The sequence below is a fragment of the Scylla paramamosain genome, chromosome 10, assembly GCF_035594125.1.
Source record: "Scylla paramamosain isolate STU-SP2022 chromosome 10, ASM3559412v1, whole genome shotgun sequence".
NCBI lineage: Eukaryota > Metazoa > Arthropoda > Malacostraca > Decapoda > Portunidae > Scylla > Scylla paramamosain.
This window is the reverse complement of record NC_087160.1, coordinates 3,029,948-3,051,935: the sequence shown is the minus strand read 5'-3', so window position 1 is coordinate 3,051,935 and position 21,988 is coordinate 3,029,948. Positions and strand designations below refer to the sequence as shown.

The 21,988-nt window shown below is 40.6% G+C and overlaps 2 protein-coding genes across 22 annotated transcripts in view; one reads left to right on the top strand and one right to left on the bottom strand.

Moving 5' to 3' along the window:
- LOC135104093 (E3 ubiquitin-protein ligase MYCBP2-like) overlaps positions 1-21,988 on the bottom strand; it is an 80,949-nt gene that overhangs the window by 27,963 nt on the left and 30,998 nt on the right. For all 21 annotated transcript variants that reach the window (XR_010270300.1, XM_064011048.1, XM_064011035.1 and 18 more), the window contains 7 exons: positions 21,828-21,912; positions 21,201-21,393; positions 20,368-20,580; positions 19,509-19,653; positions 2,905-3,127; positions 1,459-1,641; positions 580-756 (listed from right to left, as the gene is read on the bottom strand). Coding sequence is in view for 20 of the 21 variants with exons in the window: in XM_064011048.1 (XP_063867118.1) it covers positions 580-756; positions 1,459-1,641; positions 2,905-3,127; positions 19,509-19,653; positions 20,368-20,580; positions 21,201-21,393; positions 21,828-21,912 (1,219 nt within the window). In the remaining variant the exon portion in view is untranslated. The remainder of the gene's footprint in view (positions 1-579; positions 757-1,458; positions 1,642-2,904; positions 3,128-19,508; positions 19,654-20,367; positions 20,581-21,200; positions 21,394-21,827; positions 21,913-21,988) is intronic.
- LOC135104095 (uncharacterized) lies at positions 6,400-19,359 on the top strand. The gene is made up of 11 exons (XM_064011056.1): positions 6,400-7,209; positions 8,221-8,336; positions 9,148-9,347; positions 9,766-9,912; positions 10,322-10,397; positions 11,649-11,834; positions 14,693-15,236; positions 15,874-16,119; positions 16,378-16,565; positions 17,080-17,374; positions 18,341-19,359. The coding sequence occupies exons 1-11, from the start codon at positions 6,585-6,587 to the stop codon at positions 18,550-18,552; spliced, it is 2,835 nt and encodes a 944-aa protein (XP_063867126.1). The 5' UTR covers positions 6,400-6,584; the 3' UTR covers positions 18,553-19,359.

The window sequence follows — 21,988 nt, the reverse complement described above, 5'->3', positions numbered from 1 at the left end:
AGTTTCTCAGTTGAGGAATGGATATCATCACATGAGAATACTACAAAGTCCATGAAATAACATGTAATGTTATTTCTCTTGGTGTCTGCTTATTTTCTGTACATGTACCACTCTATCTATTTATATTGGTGATGCCTCAATCACTTGGAATGTTCTACAAATAGAAAACAGTAACACAAGTCCTCTACTTATTTCCCTATTTACATCAAGACAAGGAAAATCAGTTACTGAAAATTATACTCACTCAAGTAGAAGTGAAACAAATATTTGAACATTATGAAGAATATTAACTCTTTCACTGCTATTTGTCACATTTTTCTTTATCTATTAGGAGCTCAGACATCTTTTCTTGTTCTATGTACAGCCACTTCCAATTCTTGTACTAGCTAGAAATTGCAAAATCCATTCTTTTTATACTCTTCTTTCTTGTAGATGCTTATACAGATTTCATACATTACTTCAGATGCTGTGAATTGTTGCATATTGCACTGAAATGCTTAAGGACATAAACTTTTCTCTCTCTGTGTGAGTAAACTTCTCCATGATCAACTGAGATCCAGCTAGCCTGTCATGTCTCACCTCCTCTAGCTGGTAGCCGTCGATAGTGACGTGCAGGGAGTACCAGCCTGTGGCACCAGGGGTCCAGTTGCAGGAGTAGGTGCCATCGTTGTTGCTGCGCACAAGCATGTTCTCTGTGGGTCTCCGCATTGCAGGAGACATGTAGCGCAGCTCTTCAAAGGAGTAGTTCTCGTATGCCTGTTGATGAGTGTGTGCGTGAGTGAGTGTGTGTGTGTGTGTGTGTGTGTGTGTGTGTGTGTGTGTGTGTGTGTGTGTGTGTGTGTGTGTGTGTGTGTGTGTGTGTGTGTGTGTGTGTGTGTCAGTGTGAAGGCAGAGAATAAGAGAGATGAGTTAATCTCTGCTATCATTACCAATATTGGTCCCTCAGTGCAAGGGGACCATATATGATTGAAAATTCACCAAGAGGACTGTACTGGAAGGTTAAACTATGGAAAATATCTGTATGTCTGTCTGTCTGTCTGTCATATGTGTGTGTGTGTGTGTGTGTGTGTGTGTGTGTGTGTGTGTGTGTGTGTGTGTGTGTGTGTGTGTGTGTGTGTGTGTGTGTGTGTGTGTGTGTGTTTGTGTGTGTGTTTGTATTTGTCTACATGTCTACATGTCTATCAGTCTGTCTGTCTTTCTGTCTGTCCATCTGTATGTGTCTGTCTCTCTACTAGTCTCTATCTGTCTGTCTGTCTGTATTATAACTAATGATCATTCTTTTTTAAAACTAGTTACAGAAGGGAAGTATTTGGAGTTAAATTTACCATCACCATATCACAAAAAAGTCTCAACATATGAGGCAAACAATGACTTGGTAGAATATCTTTAGGAAGTACATGAGACATAGTCAAACAAACTGTGACATGGGCAGCAGTGACAACAAAACTGTGCCCTGACCTTGATCATGGTGATGGCACAGTAGCACATCTTGTCCTTGATGGAGACCTGGTAGGGGACGTCCAGGGAGGGCTGCGGGTGACCCCCAAAGGTCATGTTGTCAGGCACGTGCTGACTGACTCTCCTTGGTTTGCCCTGGTTGCCCTCCTCCCCTGTGGTCACTGGCACAGCCACCACTTCAACCTGAAATGCATTACAATAACACCACTAGTAGTTCTTTTTATTATGTAAGAGAGATTTTGTCCAAGGGCAACATTTGAAACACTTATTTATCACTAGTATTAATAGACACTAGTTAGCCATTTTGAAGAGCAAGTTTTTAGTTAGGCAAAATTAATGATGAATGACACAAAATAATTACAAAATAGAGGAAGTGTAATACAATATACGAGTATATAAGTAAGAAAAAGTAAAAAAGACAAAATATGCTACAGAGAGAGAGAGAGAGAGAGAGAGAGAGAGAGAGAGAGAGAGAGAGAGAGAGAGAGAGAGAGAGAGAGAGAGAGAGAGAGAGAGAGAGAGAGAGAGAGAGAGAGAGAGAGAGAAAAGGCCCACAGAAAATGCCAGACCCAAAAGGGAATTTTCAAGGGGAATATCCATAATCATGAAGGAGTGTCTGCAACTTTTAGTGTCATGTCAACATCTCTCATTTCTTCCATGGAATTATCAAGGGATTCACTGTCTGCACTGCTACTGAGAAGACAAAATTACAGATAATAAAGGGAGAGATTATACACACTTTCTTTTTAAATACAGGAGCTGCCAGTCCCTTCACAGTTATTTAACACACGTTTTCTGACAAACTACATTGGAACGTTTCATTTGTTCCATGGCCACCTGATAACATTTTACATTTTTACATACATACATATAGCAGGGCTGTCTTTCCAAAAAAAGCAGGTAATCAAGACAAGGTGCACAACTTTCATATCCACACTCATTCACACCACTCTTTTGTCTCTCTGGTCCCTGATGGAGAAGATAAAGTACTCCTGTTATCATATTACTGGCATCATCATACTAGTTACATATTGATTCTTTTGATTTCTTCTCCCTTTATTGTATTTTTTTTCAAAAAGATTTGATACTGTGCTTTCCATGAATTGCTGGAAGGTCGAATAAAGATGTTATGGCTCCAGTAAAGGTGATGGGTTAACTTGAGTGAGGAAATATAAATGTTTTATACACTGCTTTTCATGAGTTGCAGCTTACTGAATGAAAAGATAAAGGCTCCACTGAAGGTGACAATGTACCTTGAGTGAAGAGACATAAAGATTTAATACATTCTTTTTTGGAAATTGTTACACGTTGAATGAAAAGTTATGGCTTCAGTGACAGCAACATCTTACCTTGAGTGTGGGAATGTAAAGATTTTATACAGTGCTTTTAGTGAATTGCAGCATATTGAATGAAAAGGTTACAGCTTCAGTGAGGGTGACAACATACCTTGAGTGAGGGGACGTAGACCATCTCATTGTACTGGTCCCTGGTGATGATGGTGACGATGGCAGGCCAACCAGCGCGCATGTCGTCTCGGCTGTACAGCACCTCACAGGCCCGCACGTCTACATAGGAGTCTGGCTGCAGCCACCGAGCCAGCCGGCCGCCGCTGGTGCCACCCGCGCAGGACACAAAGTCACGCAAGAACAGTCGCTCATTGGAGTGACAGCTGCAGGAGAAGCTGTATTGTGTTTATCTGGTGTGGGTTTGAGCTAGACACATGGTGAACTGTCTCTGTCATCCTCATATCAGAAAATTCTTATTGTATTTAGCAAGTTGTGGTGTGAGAGGTTTCAGCAAGACACATGTTGCCCTGTCTATGTCATCCTTATATTAGAAAACTCTTCTTGTATTGCAGTTGTGGTGTGAGGAGTTTAAGCAAGATACATGTTGCCCTGGCTCTATCTCCATCAGCATCATAACAGCAAAAGTCAAAGTGTATTCTGCTAGTTGGGGTGTGTGGGGTTTAAGTTTGACATCTGACACACCTTGCCCTGTGTCCATCAGTGTCATATCAGAAAACCCATGTTGTATTCAGCTACTTGTGGTAAGTGGATTTAAGCTATGCACATGCTGCCCTGTCATCCTCATTGTCATCATATCAGAAAACTCTTATTGTATTCTGCTGGTTGTGGTGTGCTGGATTTAAATTGCACAAGGCTTTCTACTTGCTCTCATCTCTATTCTGTCCACCTCCCTAATGCAAGAGTTAACCAGTACTCACAATCTTTCATTCCTTTCACTGGTAAGCTGGAACTTCCTGCTTATTTCTGTATTTCCTGTGACCTGAATTTTTCAAAAAGGGAGATTGTATGTTCATCATCATCATCATCATCATCATCTTGGGAGCTGCCTTGTGTAAATGTCAGAAACTATTTTAATTTGTCTTTTACATTCTCCTTATCTTCTCATGTTCTTTATCATCATCACTATCATCATCAGTCTATATACTGCGCACTATGCTCCATTATTCCCTAATCCCTTTCTATATTCATTACCTACACCATAACCATATCTAGATTCTTGTGCTGTTCCAAGAGAGAGAGAGAGAGAGAGAGAGAGAGAGAGAGAGAGAGAGAGAGAGAGAGAGAGAGAGAGAGAGAGAGAGAGAGAGAGAGAGAGAGAGAGAGAGAGAGAGAGAGAGAGAGAGAGAGAGATGGGGGAGTAAAGAAAAGACAGACAGGCAGATAACCAGATATATACAGAGACAAAGACATAGATAGACAAACAGATAGAAGCAAATGAATAGATAGATAGACTGACACACACACACACACACACACACACTAACAGACAGACAGATAGACACACAGGCAGACACAAAGAAAGAACTAAGAAAACTTCATTATCTCTCCTTCATTCCTTGCTCTATTTATCTACTGACAGGAAGGAAAGTGATAGTAGAGCAATGACTAAATTCTGCTACTCTCTTCCAGGATGTACAATCAATAACACCGAATCTTCCAGCAACATGACAAGCTTACACTGAACAGTAAACAGCTCATCCTTTTTACTCCAACACAACTTTCCTATAATCACACACAACATATCAGGCAGTCATTTTCTACTTTGTCTTAATAGAAATGTGATTTATAAACAACAAATCAATCTCATATTTCCTGTTTTTTGTTTTTTTTTAGTGAACACGTACTTTTTAATCAGTTATTTTTAGTCTTACACAGTTGTGCCTAAGCTCCTGGGATGTAGTAGGTTTGTCCATGAGACTATCCCTTTTCACCTGGGGTTGACAGGACAAAGAGTGAGTGATAAGAGTGTGTGAGTGATGTGTGAGTGATATGTGAGTGATGTGTATTTACCTAGTTACATTTACCTAGTTGTGGTTTATGGGAAAAGAACTATGCTTGTGTTGTTCTGTCTCTATATCTTTTAATATCCAACTTAGCCTTGAATCCATGTATGCTTTTTGCATTTACTATCTCCTTATCCAAACTGTTCCATACATCTGTGTGTGTGTGTGTGTGTGTGTGTGTGTGTGTGTGTGTGTGTGTGTTGCTTTGTCTAGGCTACCCTGTGTAGTACTGCTGGCCTAGTATATAGATAGGTATATTTTTGCTTTACAGTGTCTCAAGTAGCTATGTGACTTAGAAAAGACAAAAATTATCCTCCCATTGCCTGTTTTTTTCTGAATGTTAAGATGACCACCACAGTGGAAGTGATACTCCCTCTTAGAATACATAGAACTTTTCTGAGTTATCTTAGTATTACAGTGTCTTAAGTAGTTATATAACCTAGAAAAAAACAGAATTAACCTCCTATTCCCACTTCTGAATGTTAAGAAAAGATGACCACTACAGTGAAAGTGTTAGCAGTCCTTACCAAAAGGAATAAAACTTATCAGACAGTTATTTTCAGTGTCTTAAGTAGTTATGTGACCAAGAAAGGGTAAAATTAACCTCTATTCCAACTCTGAATCTTCAGGAAAGATGACAAGAGCAGTGAAAGTGTTACACAGTCCCTACCAGAATGTCCAATCAAAAGACCTGATCCTAACAGTTTCCTGATGGAGCATAAAATCAATGAAAAAGAGAAGGAAGTAAACAACAGTGTACTATTTGTCTCTTAGTGGGAATCTAAGTTTCTAAGGAATAAAATTAATGAAAAGAGAAGAAAGTAATTAACAATGCACTGATTATCTTTTAGTAAGAATAGAATGAGCATAAAATTAATGAAAATAAAAAGAAAATAAATAAAAGAGCACTAATTGCCTATTAGTAAGTATACAAAAACCATAAAATTAATGTAAATATGAAGAAATTAAACAATATTGCTCTTATCACCTCTTAGAATCAAATTTTTGGGCACAAAATGAATGAAAATGAGAATAAAGTAAACACAAATGCACTGATTGTCTCTTAGTGGGAGTCTAATTTTTTCAGACAATGAGAGGAAGGATGTCCTTGAGTGTGGAAGACCGAGCATTGTCTAGTAAGAGGAAGGGAAGGGAGGGATGAGGTAGGCGGCTAGCGGGACACAACGTATCTAGCTGTGCTTTGTCTGGGGAATCCCACATCTTTGTTATCTTTCAATGCCAATATTTCAACATTTCCAAAAGTTTCTAAGAGACTTTCTTTCCATCAGACTTAAGAGCTTCTCTGTACTATTGAACTAAATCTTTCCTACAAAGAGATCCCTACAGCTTCTGTATCACACAGCCCACTCTTCTCTTTCCATGAAACGAGACACACCTAAGTTGAGTAATTCAGGTCTATGTATACCAGTGACCTCATTATTTGAAGGCTTATCCATGCTTTTTATTCACTGGGACATTGATAATTTCTGGGGAAACAGAAAGTAGCATTCCCTGCAGCTGTGTATGCCATGCAACAATCAAGCATTAATGAAAGTACATGGCAACTCCAACATAAGTAGAATGAACACAAAGACTCTTTCTTAATGAAAGTGTGAGGTCATTTCCTGTCAATCCTTAAGTGTCCTTTATCCCTGCAGCAGATTTCCTGTCTCACATGGGAATCTGTCACATGGTGGATAGTATGGTATCAATACTCAGTGGATAAGAACGTTGGAAAAGGCTCTGCTGCAGTGAGAACAGTTATAGTCTCAGAAAAGATCAGTATACCTGGGGAAGGCAACATCTGACTGCTGCCATGAGGAACACTATACTGTTAGTGTGGATGTGCCTGTGGGCTGGCCAGTGTTTGTGCCATCAGTTCCCCCCTCAGCCTGCTGATCCCAGCCCACGCCCTCACATCTGGAGGCCTTCATCTCGACATAATGTTATGATACAGACGTCTTTGCCACAACACAGTGTTACCACACAAATGCCTTCACTCCCAAATAATACACCAGTGTGGAAAAGAACATCACCAAAAGCAATTCCTCATCCAGTTCCTGGTATAACTGACAGCACTCGTCATAATGCAGAGAACACATCCCAACCTACTGTGACCATGGATAACACCAACAAAGTGCACCATAAAACCTCTACAAACCATTCAAGGGAACACAGAATTTCTCCCTCTGTGCCACCACCCATCACCACAACCAAGGCACCCATGCACATTGCAGATGAACACTACTCTACTGTTGATGACTACATAACAGATGAAGGAAGCCAAGAAGGTCCCACAGAGGACCCACATCCTAACCATGATTATGAGTCCTACACAGTGCCTTCCATCTCATTCATGCCAGCTCCTGATGACACACCTCTGGACATGGCTGGGAATCTCATTACTCCACGAGGCTTTCCAGCTATGGAAAACACTGGAGGTTTGTTGTCTTTATGCTTGTCTGTGACACAAAACCTGCTCTTACATATCATAAGTTTCTAGAGCATCATTCCATTTATGATCTCCCTCCTTCAATCTTCAGTTTCCTCTTCCTATGAGTATGCAAAGCTCCTAACATACTTGAATTCTTTCATTTCTCTATCTACCACTTAGTTATTTTAGCCATGTTTGTGCTGAGTTGCATGCACTGTCTTGTAGTTCATCAGATGTAAATGTGAGGAAGATTATGTTTGCTGCTGATTTGGGATACATGTTGACTATATTCACACCTCATTTATTAAGTAACTGAACTCTGCCAGCCACTGAGAGAAGCTGTCTGCCACTGAATAAGGACACAGCACAGCACAACCACCACTCACTTTTGCAAAATTTGAGTCTTTTAGCAAACCATTTAATTTCCACAATTACAACTGAACATAATGAATACATCTATGTCTTGCAATAATACATCAGTGTCATGTTCAGAGGTCATTCAAACAGCTGTCAAGTCAATGAGATGTGCTTTTTTTTTTTATTTGATTTCCTCCACTCTCCACTTCAATACAAACATTGACTATTGTATGGCAATTTCTGAGTTATCTTCGCATAATTAACCTGAAAACACATTCTCACATGCTGTCCTCATCTCAGTACCCTTCAGGAGTCCCAAGTGTCTGTAATTTTCATCATAACAGACCCAACTATCATTCTTATAGTAAGAAAGAGGAGGAAAGAGAACACTAAGTCAAGTAACCAACAATTCATTTGCCACTCACTTTCAGCACTAAAGTTTTACCAACATGTGCCTTCAAGTTTATTACAGTATCCTTTAATAACTTTTCTTCATTCTTTTGTACATCAGCCTCAGAAATCTCAAGTAGGTGAGGTAAAATAAGATCATGAGTGTCCTAGTGTTGATAAAACAACTTTAAGAATGATAAATGTGAAACTTTCCATTCTGCCACTCTCTCTAAATGATTAACATGGTGCCACAAAAACTGCTTTGTGTCAGAAGCGGGACGAGAGGGTCACGGACGAGTCACAGTGCGCCCCAAAGACCTGTGCTCCTACTGCCTATGTGATGCCGAAAAGAAGAATGTGTACTGCAAGCATGAGCACACCAACCATGTGAGTATCTGGTAGTGGCCAGTCCGTGAATCAAGGCTAATGCTTATAGAAATTACTGTGATAAAATAATTCTTAAGAGAAAAAAAATGAGTGATTGGAATGAATGTAAAATACATCAACATTCCTAGATATTACTGTGATCAACTGTGAGCTTGTAAAATAATTCTACAGGCCAGCAGAACGATGAATGAGTATAATGAATATAAGATATGACAATGTTCTCTGAATATCACTTGGCTAATGCCAAGATTCTAATGATTTGAAAGTTGCATATGATGCTGATAGAAGTGAGGGTGATGGTGATTATAACAACAAATGATTGAGATGGTGAGGAAAATAACATATGGATAATATAGTTTGAAGTCTGCTATCCAGGGACTGCCATGTGTAGGTCTACTTACTTCTTGCAGCTTCCTTTATGTTCTTATGTTGGTAAAGTTAGCAGAAAGAGAGAGAGAGAGAGAGAGAGAGAGAGAGAGAGAGAGAGAGAGAGAGAGAGAGAGAGAGAGAGAGAGAGAGAGAGAGAGAGAGAGAGAGAGAGAGAGAGAGAGAGAGAGAGAGAGAGAGAGAAATAAAAAGACACAGGAAGAAATTGATTCTTTAACAGAGTGATGGATGATGGGAATAGACTTTTGATGGGGTAGTGTTGAATCAATACAAAGCTTTAAAAACAAGACCAGATCAGTTTATGGATATGAGTGATAGGTGGATATGGGCAGGTGTGCTTTACACAGCGACTACAATGTTCAGCCTTATTAGCTTCTTATACTTCCCCTTATGTTCTTAAGTTCTGCATTGGCTAACTTTCCAGAAAATGATACACGAGCTGCTTCTGGACAACCAAATCATTCCGCGCTCAGCTGTGACACTGCACGTGGATGGCTTTGAGAAAGTGGATGTCAAGAGCAACACTTTCTCCCGGGAGGATCTTAAATTGCGTAAAATTACCTTTGAGGGCATCAAACACTTGGAGCTTGTGACCCACTCCCTTCATTTCAATGAAAAGGCCAAGTGAGTTCAGAGCTGCCTCAGTCTGTTACTTTATATCTTGTCTATCATGTACCCACAGTGTCTCTGTTCCATTAAAGTCACAGGTGGGAGGAAATGCAGGTTACTGAATTGTGAATGGTGCTTGACTATAGCTTGAGAAATGATAGCAGGCTAAGCTTGATACTGTGTGTTCCTTCACCATTATTACTTATCTGTGTGTGCCACTGGTCTCTTCATAATGCCCTAAAAGTTATAAGTAAAAGTAATTTTGGGATTCCGATCAAGCTGACAAAGAAAGGTGGGAAGAATATAACCAATAAAAGAAACAAAATAAATAATACAAAAATAAAATATACATAAAAAAAAAAAAAAAAAAAAAAAAAAAAACATATAAATCAACAAAGTGAGCACCGAATGACACCATACACTATTCTCCCAGACAAAACATGGAGGTGGCTATACTGTTCAACAACTGCAACATCCCTAACCTGCCACAGCAGACGCTCACCCAGCTGACCCGCAGTGATGACCCCAAGCAAGACATCAATCTGGAGGAGACCCGCTTCCTCACCATTAAGTTTGAAGGGTGAGTTGTCTTACAATTAGTTGGAATGCAGGATAGGTTGCTGGGGTTTTGAGTGCAAAATTAGACCATGAGTATTTACATATATATATATATATATATATATATATATATATATATATATATATATATATATATATATATATATATATATATATATATATATATATACTGGTACAATGGACTGGAAGGATACAAGATCTTGTGTAGTATGGATGAGAGAAGTAAGGGAAGGGAGAAAGAAGGATGACACTCCTAATTTCCTTTACAATATGGAAAGGTATTTCAGTGCACTGGTTGAGAGGATCAAGGGTGGTAAGGGTGGTTCCACTTGCTTGAATGAGGGCAAGAGGTGTAAAATAGATATATGCATAAGCAATGACAATAATAACAAGCAGTGTTGGCATTTCAGGTGCAATATTGCAGCAATGCGCAGCTATGCCCTCTTCAATGCCAGGATAATCCACTTCAACATGACTGGGACTAAGGTATGGAATGGCCAACACACACACACACACACACACACACACACACACACTTTTCCCTTACACTGCCACACACATACTACTGCTGCTGTCAATTCCAATGCATGATGTACTCAGTGAATGATAATAAATGAAGGATGTGAGACAGCACTGCCATCAGGCTCTTCCATCTCCATCCTTTATCTTGCAAAACACTTTGTGGTACCACTCAAAGAATGATGCATACGAGAGCAATGTGTGAGGCAGTACAGCACATCCATCACCCACCTTGCCACTACAACTCTTGCCACACTCTTGCAGTACATGCTCCCACAAACTTGCTTATTCTAAAAAAGACACCTGGATAAGTAGGTCATGGGAATACATAACATCCACACGACAGCTACACCATGCATGCATCTCTAGGTTCTATTTCATGTACTTGCAAACAACTAAGCCTATAATGGATATCAGTCATTGCTACTCCCACAAAATGCCTTTCATTCCTTAAGAAGTGAGTCCCCCACGCATGCACCCCTCTAGAGGAGAGGAGACAGGATCCCTGGCTCTGATGCAACTCTTACACAAGATGTAGAATAGAGATACAACCTAAATGTCTACAAAGATCACAAGTCATATCTCCTTACTCTTGTAGAAGCAGTTCATCATTGTAAAGTAGTCTGCCTTTTGACTAATTAGAATACTGGTTGAGAATCAAAAGTACAATCTCTGTTTACTTTATTTACCATATTGTATTTACTTAAATTGCAAGTTGTAGTACTTTTCCACTTCAGGGTTCTAAATCAAAACCATGGTGCTGTGGCTCCATAGCCTGGCAGGAGCATGATATCAATTTAGCCTGGTACACTTAAACTGAATCCACCACTCAGCACATGAGTCACTCTTATCTCTGCTAAGGGTTAAAGTGTGCTGGACTCATGGAGTGTGGCTGATGGGGTGATAATGACATCAGATCCCTTGGCACATGAAGAAAGGTGGCCAGTGCCTTTCTTTGCTAACTTTAACCTTCCTAGTCTCTGCAGACTGATACTCATTTAAGGGTGGGCAAGGCTAGGAGTGGGCATTCAGCCCAGAAAAATCCTAATTGCAAGCTGGGATGTCAACCCAAGACCTCATGCACCACAGACAGACACATTGCTGCTGTATCACTTTACCAGGCTGACAGTTAGACTAAAAAATAAAATGATATAAGGAAATTTTAGAAATGGGGTAAATAACCACAAAACAATAACATCACTCATGTTTCCCCAACAGGTGGAGATGATGGAGGAAAACAGTGTGCACCTTGACAGCTATGAAGGCTGGATCATTGAGAAGAGTCAACTGCCAGACTTGGTACAGAAGGCTATCTGCCTCCGGCCCCAGAACTATGTGATCTTCTCTCACAACACCTTCCTGGCCCTTGGAAACAGGTCCCTGGATATCCTCTCCTCCAGTCAGGTCAGCAGTGCAATTTTTAAACATATTATATATTTATCACTAACTGTGACTCAGACTGTCAGCAGCACAAGCACATGACAAAATGATGGATGTGACTTAACAATTCCATTGAATGCTAAAGCCACATTTTCTTTCAGGTTAAGTTTGAGTTCAATAAAGTGTTACATTTACGGTCCGAGGCACTGCTGGGAATCAGGCCACACAGGGATGCACAAGCTGCAAACATTGTCTTCCTCAACAACACCATCATGGAGGCTGATGAGCATTCCCTCCTCACCAGCATGCAGTATCCCATGCATGAGCGCAAGATTGTCAATAACAAGTTCAATATTCCCTGCAACTGCAATGTGATAACAACCTTTAAGAAACTCCTGGGCATCAACAGTTCCAGTGACCATGACAGCCTTGAAATATTTGAGGCAGTGATAAAGAAATCCCTCTGCCAAGAGTACACCAGTGCAAGATCCTATGCCAAGGTATACAAATACAAGAGTCAGAACTGCACATTGCCCATCACAATGATTGTGGCTGGCACCTGTGTGGGTGTGGCCATTCTCCTCTTGGTGATAGTGACTGTCATTTGCAGCAGGCGGGTACAGAAGGCCCGTGAGGAGGCTAACTACCTTGGAGAATGTTGCTTCTCTCAGAGCTTCTCCACCCTACACTCCAGCACCCATGTCCCCATGTCCCCAGTAAGTGGCAATCCCAACCAGTCCTGGGAACCCACCACTTGCCTCCAGCCCTGGGTGGTGGCTGTGCCAGAGGTTAAAACTTATAAGGAGACTGAACTCAATGTAGCCTTTGAACACACTGAGCCAATCAAAGTCAGCCTCCGGGACAGCTTCTGCCCTGAGCCGGGGCCACTCCTGGACCTCCAACACAGGACACAGGTACGGTCATCCTGCCCCTTCAACTGAGTGCATAGAGATGCTTCAAAAGTGTTGTGTGGATTATGTATCAAACAGTGTGATACTACAGGTGAAGATGTGTTGGCTGCATGTTAAGGTGCTGGCAACACACTGTGTTCTCATGCAACTTTCCTTGCTAGTGACACCCCACTAAAGATGTAATGATGATCACAGTGAGTCTGTTACCAAAAACCACCTACAGTCATCTGAGAGACACTTGTTATGTAAACAGATTGGACAGTGAGAGTGATGGATGTGTGAATAGAAAGTTTACTGAATCTTGCTAAGGAAAGGGAAAGGAACAATGAAGAGGTGCAGCTGGTAAAGTGAAAACACTCCAAGATGGCTTTTGTCATCTAAAGAGAATGAAGAGGATATGTAAAATAGGACACAGATTGCAGGTTCAAGTGGCCTCAGTGAGATGAGATGACAGCAAGGTGTATAAGTGTGTAGTGACCAGTCCTGATAAAATAAAAGGACTGGTTGGTGAGAATGTATAAGTGATGAAGGAGAAATACTAAAACAAAAGAATGAATATGTATTTAATGTTCAAGGTTGAAGTGTATGGATAATAGCAAGTAAGTCTTCAGACAAACCCACACTTAAGCAACAGGTATTCAATCAGCAGACATGGCTACAACATATATGATTCCTTATCCATAAATTAGACTCAATTATGCCACAACAGCATTCTCAAGAAGCTACAGCCCAAGTACTTGTTTTCAAAGGACCTGTGTTGCCTTCTGGGAGTGAATATAATCTGAATGTTCATATATTTGACAAATGGTCCAAATAAGTGTCACAACTCATAACCTTGTATCTTGAAGCCAAAGATAAGTGTTCCCAATAATACAAACAGAAAGCCTTGTCACTGATCCTGTTGCTAAATATAAACCAGTGTTCAATTATTTCCTCTGAGCAAACAAACAATTAATGAAAAATTCTAATGAGAATAGTACTGAGAATATTCATTATTCTAAGGATGAAAATGTGATGTACATATATTACAGTTAGTTATAAAATAAAAACTGTAAACAATAAGCATTATGTTGTGAAATCCATCCCTCACCACTCCCTAAACTGAATAAACAAGTACTAACATGCAAGAACCAAGAACAATGAGCATTCCCATGGCACATCTCTTATGATATGAACGTTGAGACAATAACATCACAGGACACTTTCCTCGTCACCAATGACTCACCACAGGAAACAGCGCTGACACACAACCTGAACTGGGTCTTAGAAATCCCCACAGTGACAGGCTTACACGCCCACACACTTTCACTCGCTACAGGAAACCCTGATAAGGGGAGTGGGATTACCTCTCCTACCTTCCACTGCTTACCTACCCATAGTACGGAGCGGAGGCAACTGGTCACTAATACTAATGTACAGACTGATCCATTTCCCTCTCTGATCTACTTGCAGGTCATGAGAATCTGCAAGTGTCCAAAGAAAGGGTGTTGACACTGAGCAACAAAGGAAAAGTGACTCATTTTGGTGAACAGTGAAGGTTCTAAATACAGGATTGCTACTCAACATGAAAACATTTTACATCTTTGTTATTCTCACTGGTTTTGTTCAAGCTACCAGTGGCATTTTATTTGAGTCAGGTGGCAAGGCATGTCTGCTCGAGCCTGATCTCTGCACCTGTGGTCGCCTCTCAGTCACCTGCGATTGCAACAATGGAGTATGTTCCTCCCATTTTTGTGCTGTCACTTCATGCACTTCGGTCAAATTGAAAAAAAAATTGTCCAGAGATATTCAAGATGATTTATCTTTTTAGTAGCTGTTTTGTTTTGTCATTTATGACTCTATTTATACACTGAACATAAAAAATAATGTAAGGATCTGGTATGAGATTTTGTTACTGCCAAGTCTTTCTGGAGCCTCTCACTTCATCACACACAAGACTCAAGTAAGTAAAGTTAATCTGCTGTATTTCAGAATATGACTACAGGCAACATATTTCATAACAGAAGAGAGATCACAATAAAGAACTGCCAGCACCTAACAGTTAATCAAGGGAGCTTCAAGTCTGGACCCCTGACAGTCATTTTCCAAGACATACAAAACCTGAGCCTGGCTGCAGGCTCATTTGAGGTGGGCAGCAATGGCCGCATCAGCATCACAATCTCCAACTCAAAGCTGAGTGAAGTTCCCACTGACATGTTCAATGTGTCCCGTGCAAGAATGCAGGAGCCCAGCCAGCCCTCAGGTATTGCCTTGGTCACACACAACTTGGTGTTCCGTGTGACCAGCAGTGAGATCGGCAGGATAGCACCAGGAGCGTTTGCCAGATGCACACTGCGCAGACTGACAATCACCAACACTACTCTTGGCCATATAGACACTGGAGCCATTGATAACCAAGTGCAGGATGCTATCAGCTTCATCAACAACACCTTTGTGTCACTGGGTATAAGAGCAGTGGCTTTCCTCAGCTCCCACACAGACACACAACTGAGACTCAATGGAAACAGATTCCAAGGTGAGACAGCAATAATTCTGACAGGACAAAAGATTCTTGCAAGATTGGAAACCCTCAATGAGATATTCTTTCCAAAATTTTCATGCAATTCAAATGCTCAGTTTTTTTGCCAATTTTCATCATCATCATAATGACCACATTTCTCAGAGAGTATGGCAGGATGATGAGGGTTCCCACTAGGGATGATGTAAAGCATCAATAAGATGACAAAAGCTCAGTGAGATATGTCCCTGCCATCATCGTCATTCACTCAATCTTACTAATCCCATCCAGGTCAATCTATCATTCACCAATGATTTCCTTTTTTACCATACCCACTTCTCAGTTTTTCAAACATTTTGTAGGCAGCATTCATGTCATGTTTGGTACTGGCTGGCAGCACGGCACACTGATGCTTTTCACTGCTCTAATGGACTGTACTTGCTGTGCCATGCATCATGCTGCATGGCAAGCAATGCAAGTGGCTGAGAAAAGTTCCAAAACTTGAATAGCGAAAAGTCCCACACGTCATATTGTCACTAGAGAATAATTGGAACATTACCAACTGTTCTTTCTCCAGTCTGTTCCTGCTGACTTTGTCCTAACCATAAACACACACACTTGCATTTTTATGAACAGTAATTTTTCTTTTCTGCAGGCAATGTTCCTCTGTTCCTGGAGGGAAACATTACAGGAGATGTTGACATCAACAACAACAGCTTTCCCCGGCTAGAGACGTCACCCTGGCGACTGAGGGTGGAGGGTGATGTCCTGCTTCAAGGCAACACCTTTGCTTCCCTTCCTCGCCATGGTCTGGACTTCACTGTCCACCACCGCATCAGTCTGGTGGAAAACAACATCCAGCGCCTTGGACCTGAGGCCTTCCTCCTCATCGTGCCCCAAGGTGATATGACCTGTGCCTCTTTTAGGAGAAACATTTCTATGGATCTTAATAAAATATGCTTTGTAAGACAATACTTTTCACAAACACTACTTTGAGTTTCTCTCTACTCAGTGATTAATAATAGAGATCTTTTCACAGGTTGAGAGAGCAAATGTGTCAGACTGAGATTTTCATCTGACTTTTGCACAAGTTTCTTTGAGCTATATTTTCAATGGACTCACTGCACCTCTGGAAAAAAATTGACCATATCCCCTACAGGGAAGAAAACCATCCTTTTCATGGATGGTAACCTGATTCACCAGCTGGAGCCAATGTCCCTCTGCCTCAATGCAGCTTTCTCGCCAAATTCTGTTGTCATCAAGCACGTCAGGTTCCAGCAGAAGTGTGAGTGTAACATTAATGCAACTCTCTCTCAAGCACTCAACATCAAAAACTTCACAATACAGGTAATTATCTGAAATGTCACTTCCCAAAAATTTCTTACCAACAAAACTATGACTTTCAACTTACCCTATCAATTTTCTCAATTTACTCCTTTCCTTACATATACTTAATGCCTTAACCTTATACATGCTAAGTAGTATTGATCTTCTTAAGCTCTGAAGGTACCTAACCCAATATACTCTGTGCAATCCATTATTCTAACCTCCTCAGATATGACTCTTCTTTTCAGTTCCTTGCATCCTTTTACTGATGTGGTTGTCCTTTGTTAACCTATCTAGAGCTGTAAAAACTGCTTGAACAGAGATACAAGAGAGAGAGAGAGAAAACAGGTCAATTTTGTCTTTTATGTTACAGAAATATTCATGAGAACTTAGTACAAAAACAGTCATATAAGTTATAGATATTAAAAAGGAAAAAATATGTAGCAGTGAAAGGGCTAATCCACAACTGTAAGGGCATTTTCATTGTTAAAAAACCCTGAGTACAATTAAGAACTAAAAGTTTCCCTTCTTACAGGCAATTAACAAGAATGGAGTACATGAGCAATGGTTTAAGAATGGAGAATGCATACTTAAGTCTCAAGACATTAGCCACATCTCCATTGACCAGTTTCTCATCCACTCCTGCCTCCCTCACAAGAATGCTGCCAAGGACTCTGCCAGGGTGATCTTAATAGTCACAGCCTCAATCCTGGTGACCATAACACTGTGTGTTATTTTGGCCTGGAGGCGCATGAGAAGCACAGCATCCACTATCAGTTCCTCAGCTGCTGGTTATCAATCTTACACTGAGCCCTGTCCACCCACCACAGGTGAGGGCTGCACTTGTGGCAAATAATTGTGTGTGATTAGAGAGAGACAGTGTATGAGGAGATGAGGCCTGCACTTGTGATGAAGGAGTGTGTGAGTAGGGAAGAAGAGTTGTTGAGATGAGGGATGTGGAGATGAGGGTTGTACTTGTGAGTGAGTGCTGTGTGATGACTAGGAAATGACAAACAAAGGAGAGAGGGTTTACAGGAAATGAGATAAGTGAGAGAAACTGAATATCATGAGAGTAGGACTGAATATACACAGGAAACTAAGTAGAACTATGGATATAATGTAGCCATTAATGTACACTCACTCAAAAAAAAAAGTATCTGTGCATATTTTATGCTAAACATTATGAGACCAATGATGATGATGAGTATTGGGAAAGGAAAGTGCTGAGATGCCAACACTGATATATACAGATACATTTCAACAATCTCATTCCATACATTTCAAATCACTATATGAAAACACCCATATATTGATCCTTTTTATCATGGTTGCATACTCCAAATAAGGTAATATGGTTAATTAAAAATTGTCAGTCATGCCATGCACTGATAGTTTTTGGAGCAAGTGTACAAGAGGGGTGAGAGGTGAAGTAAATAGAGAGAGAGTTGGGAATCAGACTGTGATAAAAACAAGTTTTGCTCTCACATGACAACCTATGGTACCTCAAGTGTACCAAGAGTCACTCCTGCTAAAATAATTTATCTGTGCACCATGTTTCCTTCAACCTTGTACCACTTGTCACCTCATCAAAAAGATATATTATTACAGATACCCTGTTAATTTATATACAAAATGTTCAAGTGTCTCTAATTTTAGTCAAAGTTACATTAGTAATGTGAAAAAAGAACAGATGAAACTAACAAAATCTTGTCTTTGGTGTATTTCTTACTATGTTTCCAGTGTTAACAGTCACATTTCTACCATAAGCTTTGCACTATGATGCCTTCCTCTTGCAGCTCCCAGCCCATGGCTGGCAGTGCAGCCTGAGAATCGGACCTACCAAGAGGTTGAGATACATGTTGTTTTTGACAAGGCTCAGGAAATAAGTGAACTGGATGATGCAGAGATCAACAAGGAGAAAGACAGTGACAAGACTAAAGACATCAAGAGGACTCCATCTCCTTTAACTCGGCAGTCGTGTCCAATTATGCCCATGAGCAAGTCATAACACAGGTCTGTGTTTACAACAGCTGTTTGTGGCTCAGCTTGCTTAGTGGAAGGCTACGCCCATGAAGTGTTCCCCTGCCCTCATGGCACACTCCACAAAGATAGGCCAGGGATAAGGGTGAAGTGCCTGGTAAGGTTGTGTGCTTTAGAAGGTCTTTTGTGTTTGGTTTGCTTAGGTGTTTGCAGTTTTGCTTGAGGATTTCTACATGCTACTTATCCTCTGGTGCCACACCACACGTTGGGAAATGACCAGTTTTACAAAATAGTGTACGTTGACACATGAAAAAGGATGGGAAAAAGTAAGATCTGATAAACAAACAAAACAAACAAATACAACAATATGATGTTGATTCCATTCCTCTTAAAATACCACCATTTCTTTCCTTTTTTCCCCTCCTTTCATGCTCACATTGAAATGAATGGTGATGCTTGAACTCACAATCATTCCAACCATTATCAACCCACTCAGTCACGTTTCAATCTGCTTCTGACACATTAACTATATATGAATCTACAAAGCCAGTGTATTCTGTGGATGTATGTGGCCAGCTGCACTATGCCTAAGCTCCTGGGAAGTAGTGTAGTAGTTCCATTAGGGCTGATGGGGCTATGAGTGTGAATGATATGTATGTGTGTGAATGTGTGGTGCTTTGTCTGCGCCACCACATGTTGTATTGCTAGTCTGGTATATAGACAGATGGATAGATAAAGCTAATCGCTTCATTTTTCCTGCAAGAAAGTCTACTGGTGCCACATTTTTTTTCCCGTGTACTTTAGACAGGAAGAAGAATAAACACTAGTAATATGTCCTGCATGGTTTACCTTTCCAGTCTCATAAGAAGTTATCTTATTACTTACTGCATGCAGTAAAGGGATTCTACCACTATAAGGAATTTCTGGTATCAAAATTAATCTGCAAAAACCTGTGAGGCATTGGAAAGGACTAATGGGGCATACCTGAAGGGAATGACCCCATCCAGTGTCTGATGTATGGTTGGTGGGTGTGAGAGAGCGAACCCCCGGGAGAGCAACGTAGGGTGAGCCCGATACACCTGCAGGGCCAACTCTTCCACCAGTTCAAGGTCATCATCCAGATCATCACCTGAGTAAAGAGAAAGAGAAAGAGAAAGAGAAAGAGAGAGAGAGAGAGAGAGAGAGAGAGAGAGAGAGAGAGAGAGAGAGAGAGAGAGAGAGAATGTTCACATGAATGTTTAGTCTGTTAAGGTAAAGCATGATAGATAAATAAAATAGATAACTTTTGGATTTTGAACAGAAAAATGTATAAAATAGTACTTCCTGAGAACACGAGAACATGCTACAATGCCAATGACTGATGCTCTTACTTACTGACTAGTGTACATATTCTTACCTTGTTTTGAAATGTGAGGCAAACCAATACTGTATTTCAACCAAAGCCCTTTATTGTTGCCTATTAGATTATAGAAATAAAAATAACTTAGTACCTTACAATTAAGTAATTTTTGGTAGGAATAAAGTAGATCTGCTGCATGTTTTAAAAGATATAAATGTATAAACCAGTTAGAGAGAGCACGAGTCAGTGGCACTGTTACTATGTCCCCGTGTCCAATGATGGCAAAATTACTGTGAGAGACTTGGTGAAAAAGAGTACACTCGATTTACACTGGAAGAACATATGAGAGTGCATCCATTTAGAGTGAAGGAATATATAAGGGTGCATTCATTAAGTCAAAAATACTGGAACCTTCAGCTACAGTTATCTCCAAACAGAGTTTCTAGATGTCCTTCACATAAATATGAAGCAAACCAAAGTAAAGAATAAAACAGGATTACTGACCTGCAATGGGAGGGAGGCAGAGATCCTTCTTGATGAGGGAGGCAGCACACAGGCCGCCAAGGTATGACAGTTCCTTCTCCAGGTGGCGGATGGAGTCTGCAGGGGATGGTGGCCACTCATACCCCACCAGCAACACTCGGAACCCGTATGTGTTGGCCCGCTCGTCCTTCACATAGTCTGATGCTGTCTCCAGTGAAAACACAACTTCATGCCCTGTCGTGAGTGTGGGGGGATTAGAACAATTCAGGTAATATTTTTTTTTGATACCTACTTTATATAAAAAGGGTAATAAAAGAATTAAAAAAAGGACTGCTGAAGTGCCGGTCCCTAAAGAAAGGTCAACAGGGCAACAAAAAGGCCTGCTGAGGTACCAGTCTCTCAAGAAAGGTCAAAAAGGATCATCCAAAATTGGAGGTGTCTTAAAACCTCCCTTGAAACCACTCTTGAAACTCTCCCTACCTTATTGGCTACAGTCCTTTCATATTCAGGTATAATAGGAGTACATAGTGAGACACAAGAGGTGATCAGTCATTACTGGGATGAGTCATGAACAGCGATGAGGTGTGTCAAAGAGTGACTGTAAGGGTCTTATCTAATCCCTGTTTTATATTTGAACTTGAGCCTGTTTTTAATTTTTTGTTATTTTGTATTTCTTTTTATGTCATATTTTTTGTGAACTATTGTTGAGCATCAGTCATATTTTCACTTGCCATTTCCTATAAATCAATACACAAACTGAAATTCTTGATGAATTTTGTACAATCTTCATGATTTCACTTTGTTTAAACTACTGAACTAGGTGAACTGGTCTTGTCATTCCTGAGAGGTGGTACCTGGCAAGACAATGGTCTGATGTGGCCAGTTCTGTGTGCCGGAGAACTTGTTGAGCACGGCCCAATAAGGGGGTGGGGCTCCCTCCTGTCCCTGGGAGATCTGGGGGGTGCGCTCCTGCCCTTCTGAGGATCCTCCTGTTCCCCCAGGTGTCAGACCATTCATTTCCTTCATGCTCAGGCTTGGGATGTAGATCTGAGAGAGGAAAGAACAACAATATCATCTTGGGAACAGAAATAACAACATCTCTTAACAAAAACTTTTTCTGCTACAAATGAGGCAGTAATTCTCTGCAACAGTGCACTTAAAAAGGAGTATACTGATGTGTGGTGTGCTGATCTGATGTTTAAAGTTACGCTTTTTTGATAACCTTTCATATGTTGAGACACAAAAGTTTTAAGGACATAAATTCTATGCATGTCTAAACACTGTTACACAATAATCATAAACAAAAATCCACAATCAAAACCATATACAAAAATCCACAAAGAATATATTCAAGGGATCCTCTTTTTCAAAAAAATCACACGACAGTTTCAAGCTGCATTACAGTTAGAGGGCAGGACAAAGAATGTGAGGGAACAAAAGGCAGCAATAGCAGCAGCAGCAGCAGCAGTAGCTCAACACACCTGTAGTGAGTCCTCTGGCTGGGCTGTGCCACACTGAGGGTCAAACTCCAGGGTCATCCACTGAACACTGGATGGAAAGGTCACTCTGGGAGGAAGAGAGCAACATTAGTGTGACAGCCACACAAATCTTTCAAAATAAAGATCATATTATACAAGTACAA

Coding starts and splice junctions, on each gene's coding strand:
- LOC135104095 (XM_064011056.1), top strand. CDS start 6,585: ATGAGGAACACTATACTGTTAGTGTGGATGTGCCTGTGGGCTGGCCAG. Junction 9,913..10,321: donor CTCACCATTAAGTTTGAAGG/GTGAGTTGTCTT, acceptor TTGGCATTTCAG/GTGCAATATTGCAGCAATGC. Junction 16,120..16,377: donor CCTCCTCATCGTGCCCCAAG/GTGATATGACCT, acceptor TATCCCCTACAG/GGAAGAAAACCATCCTTTTC.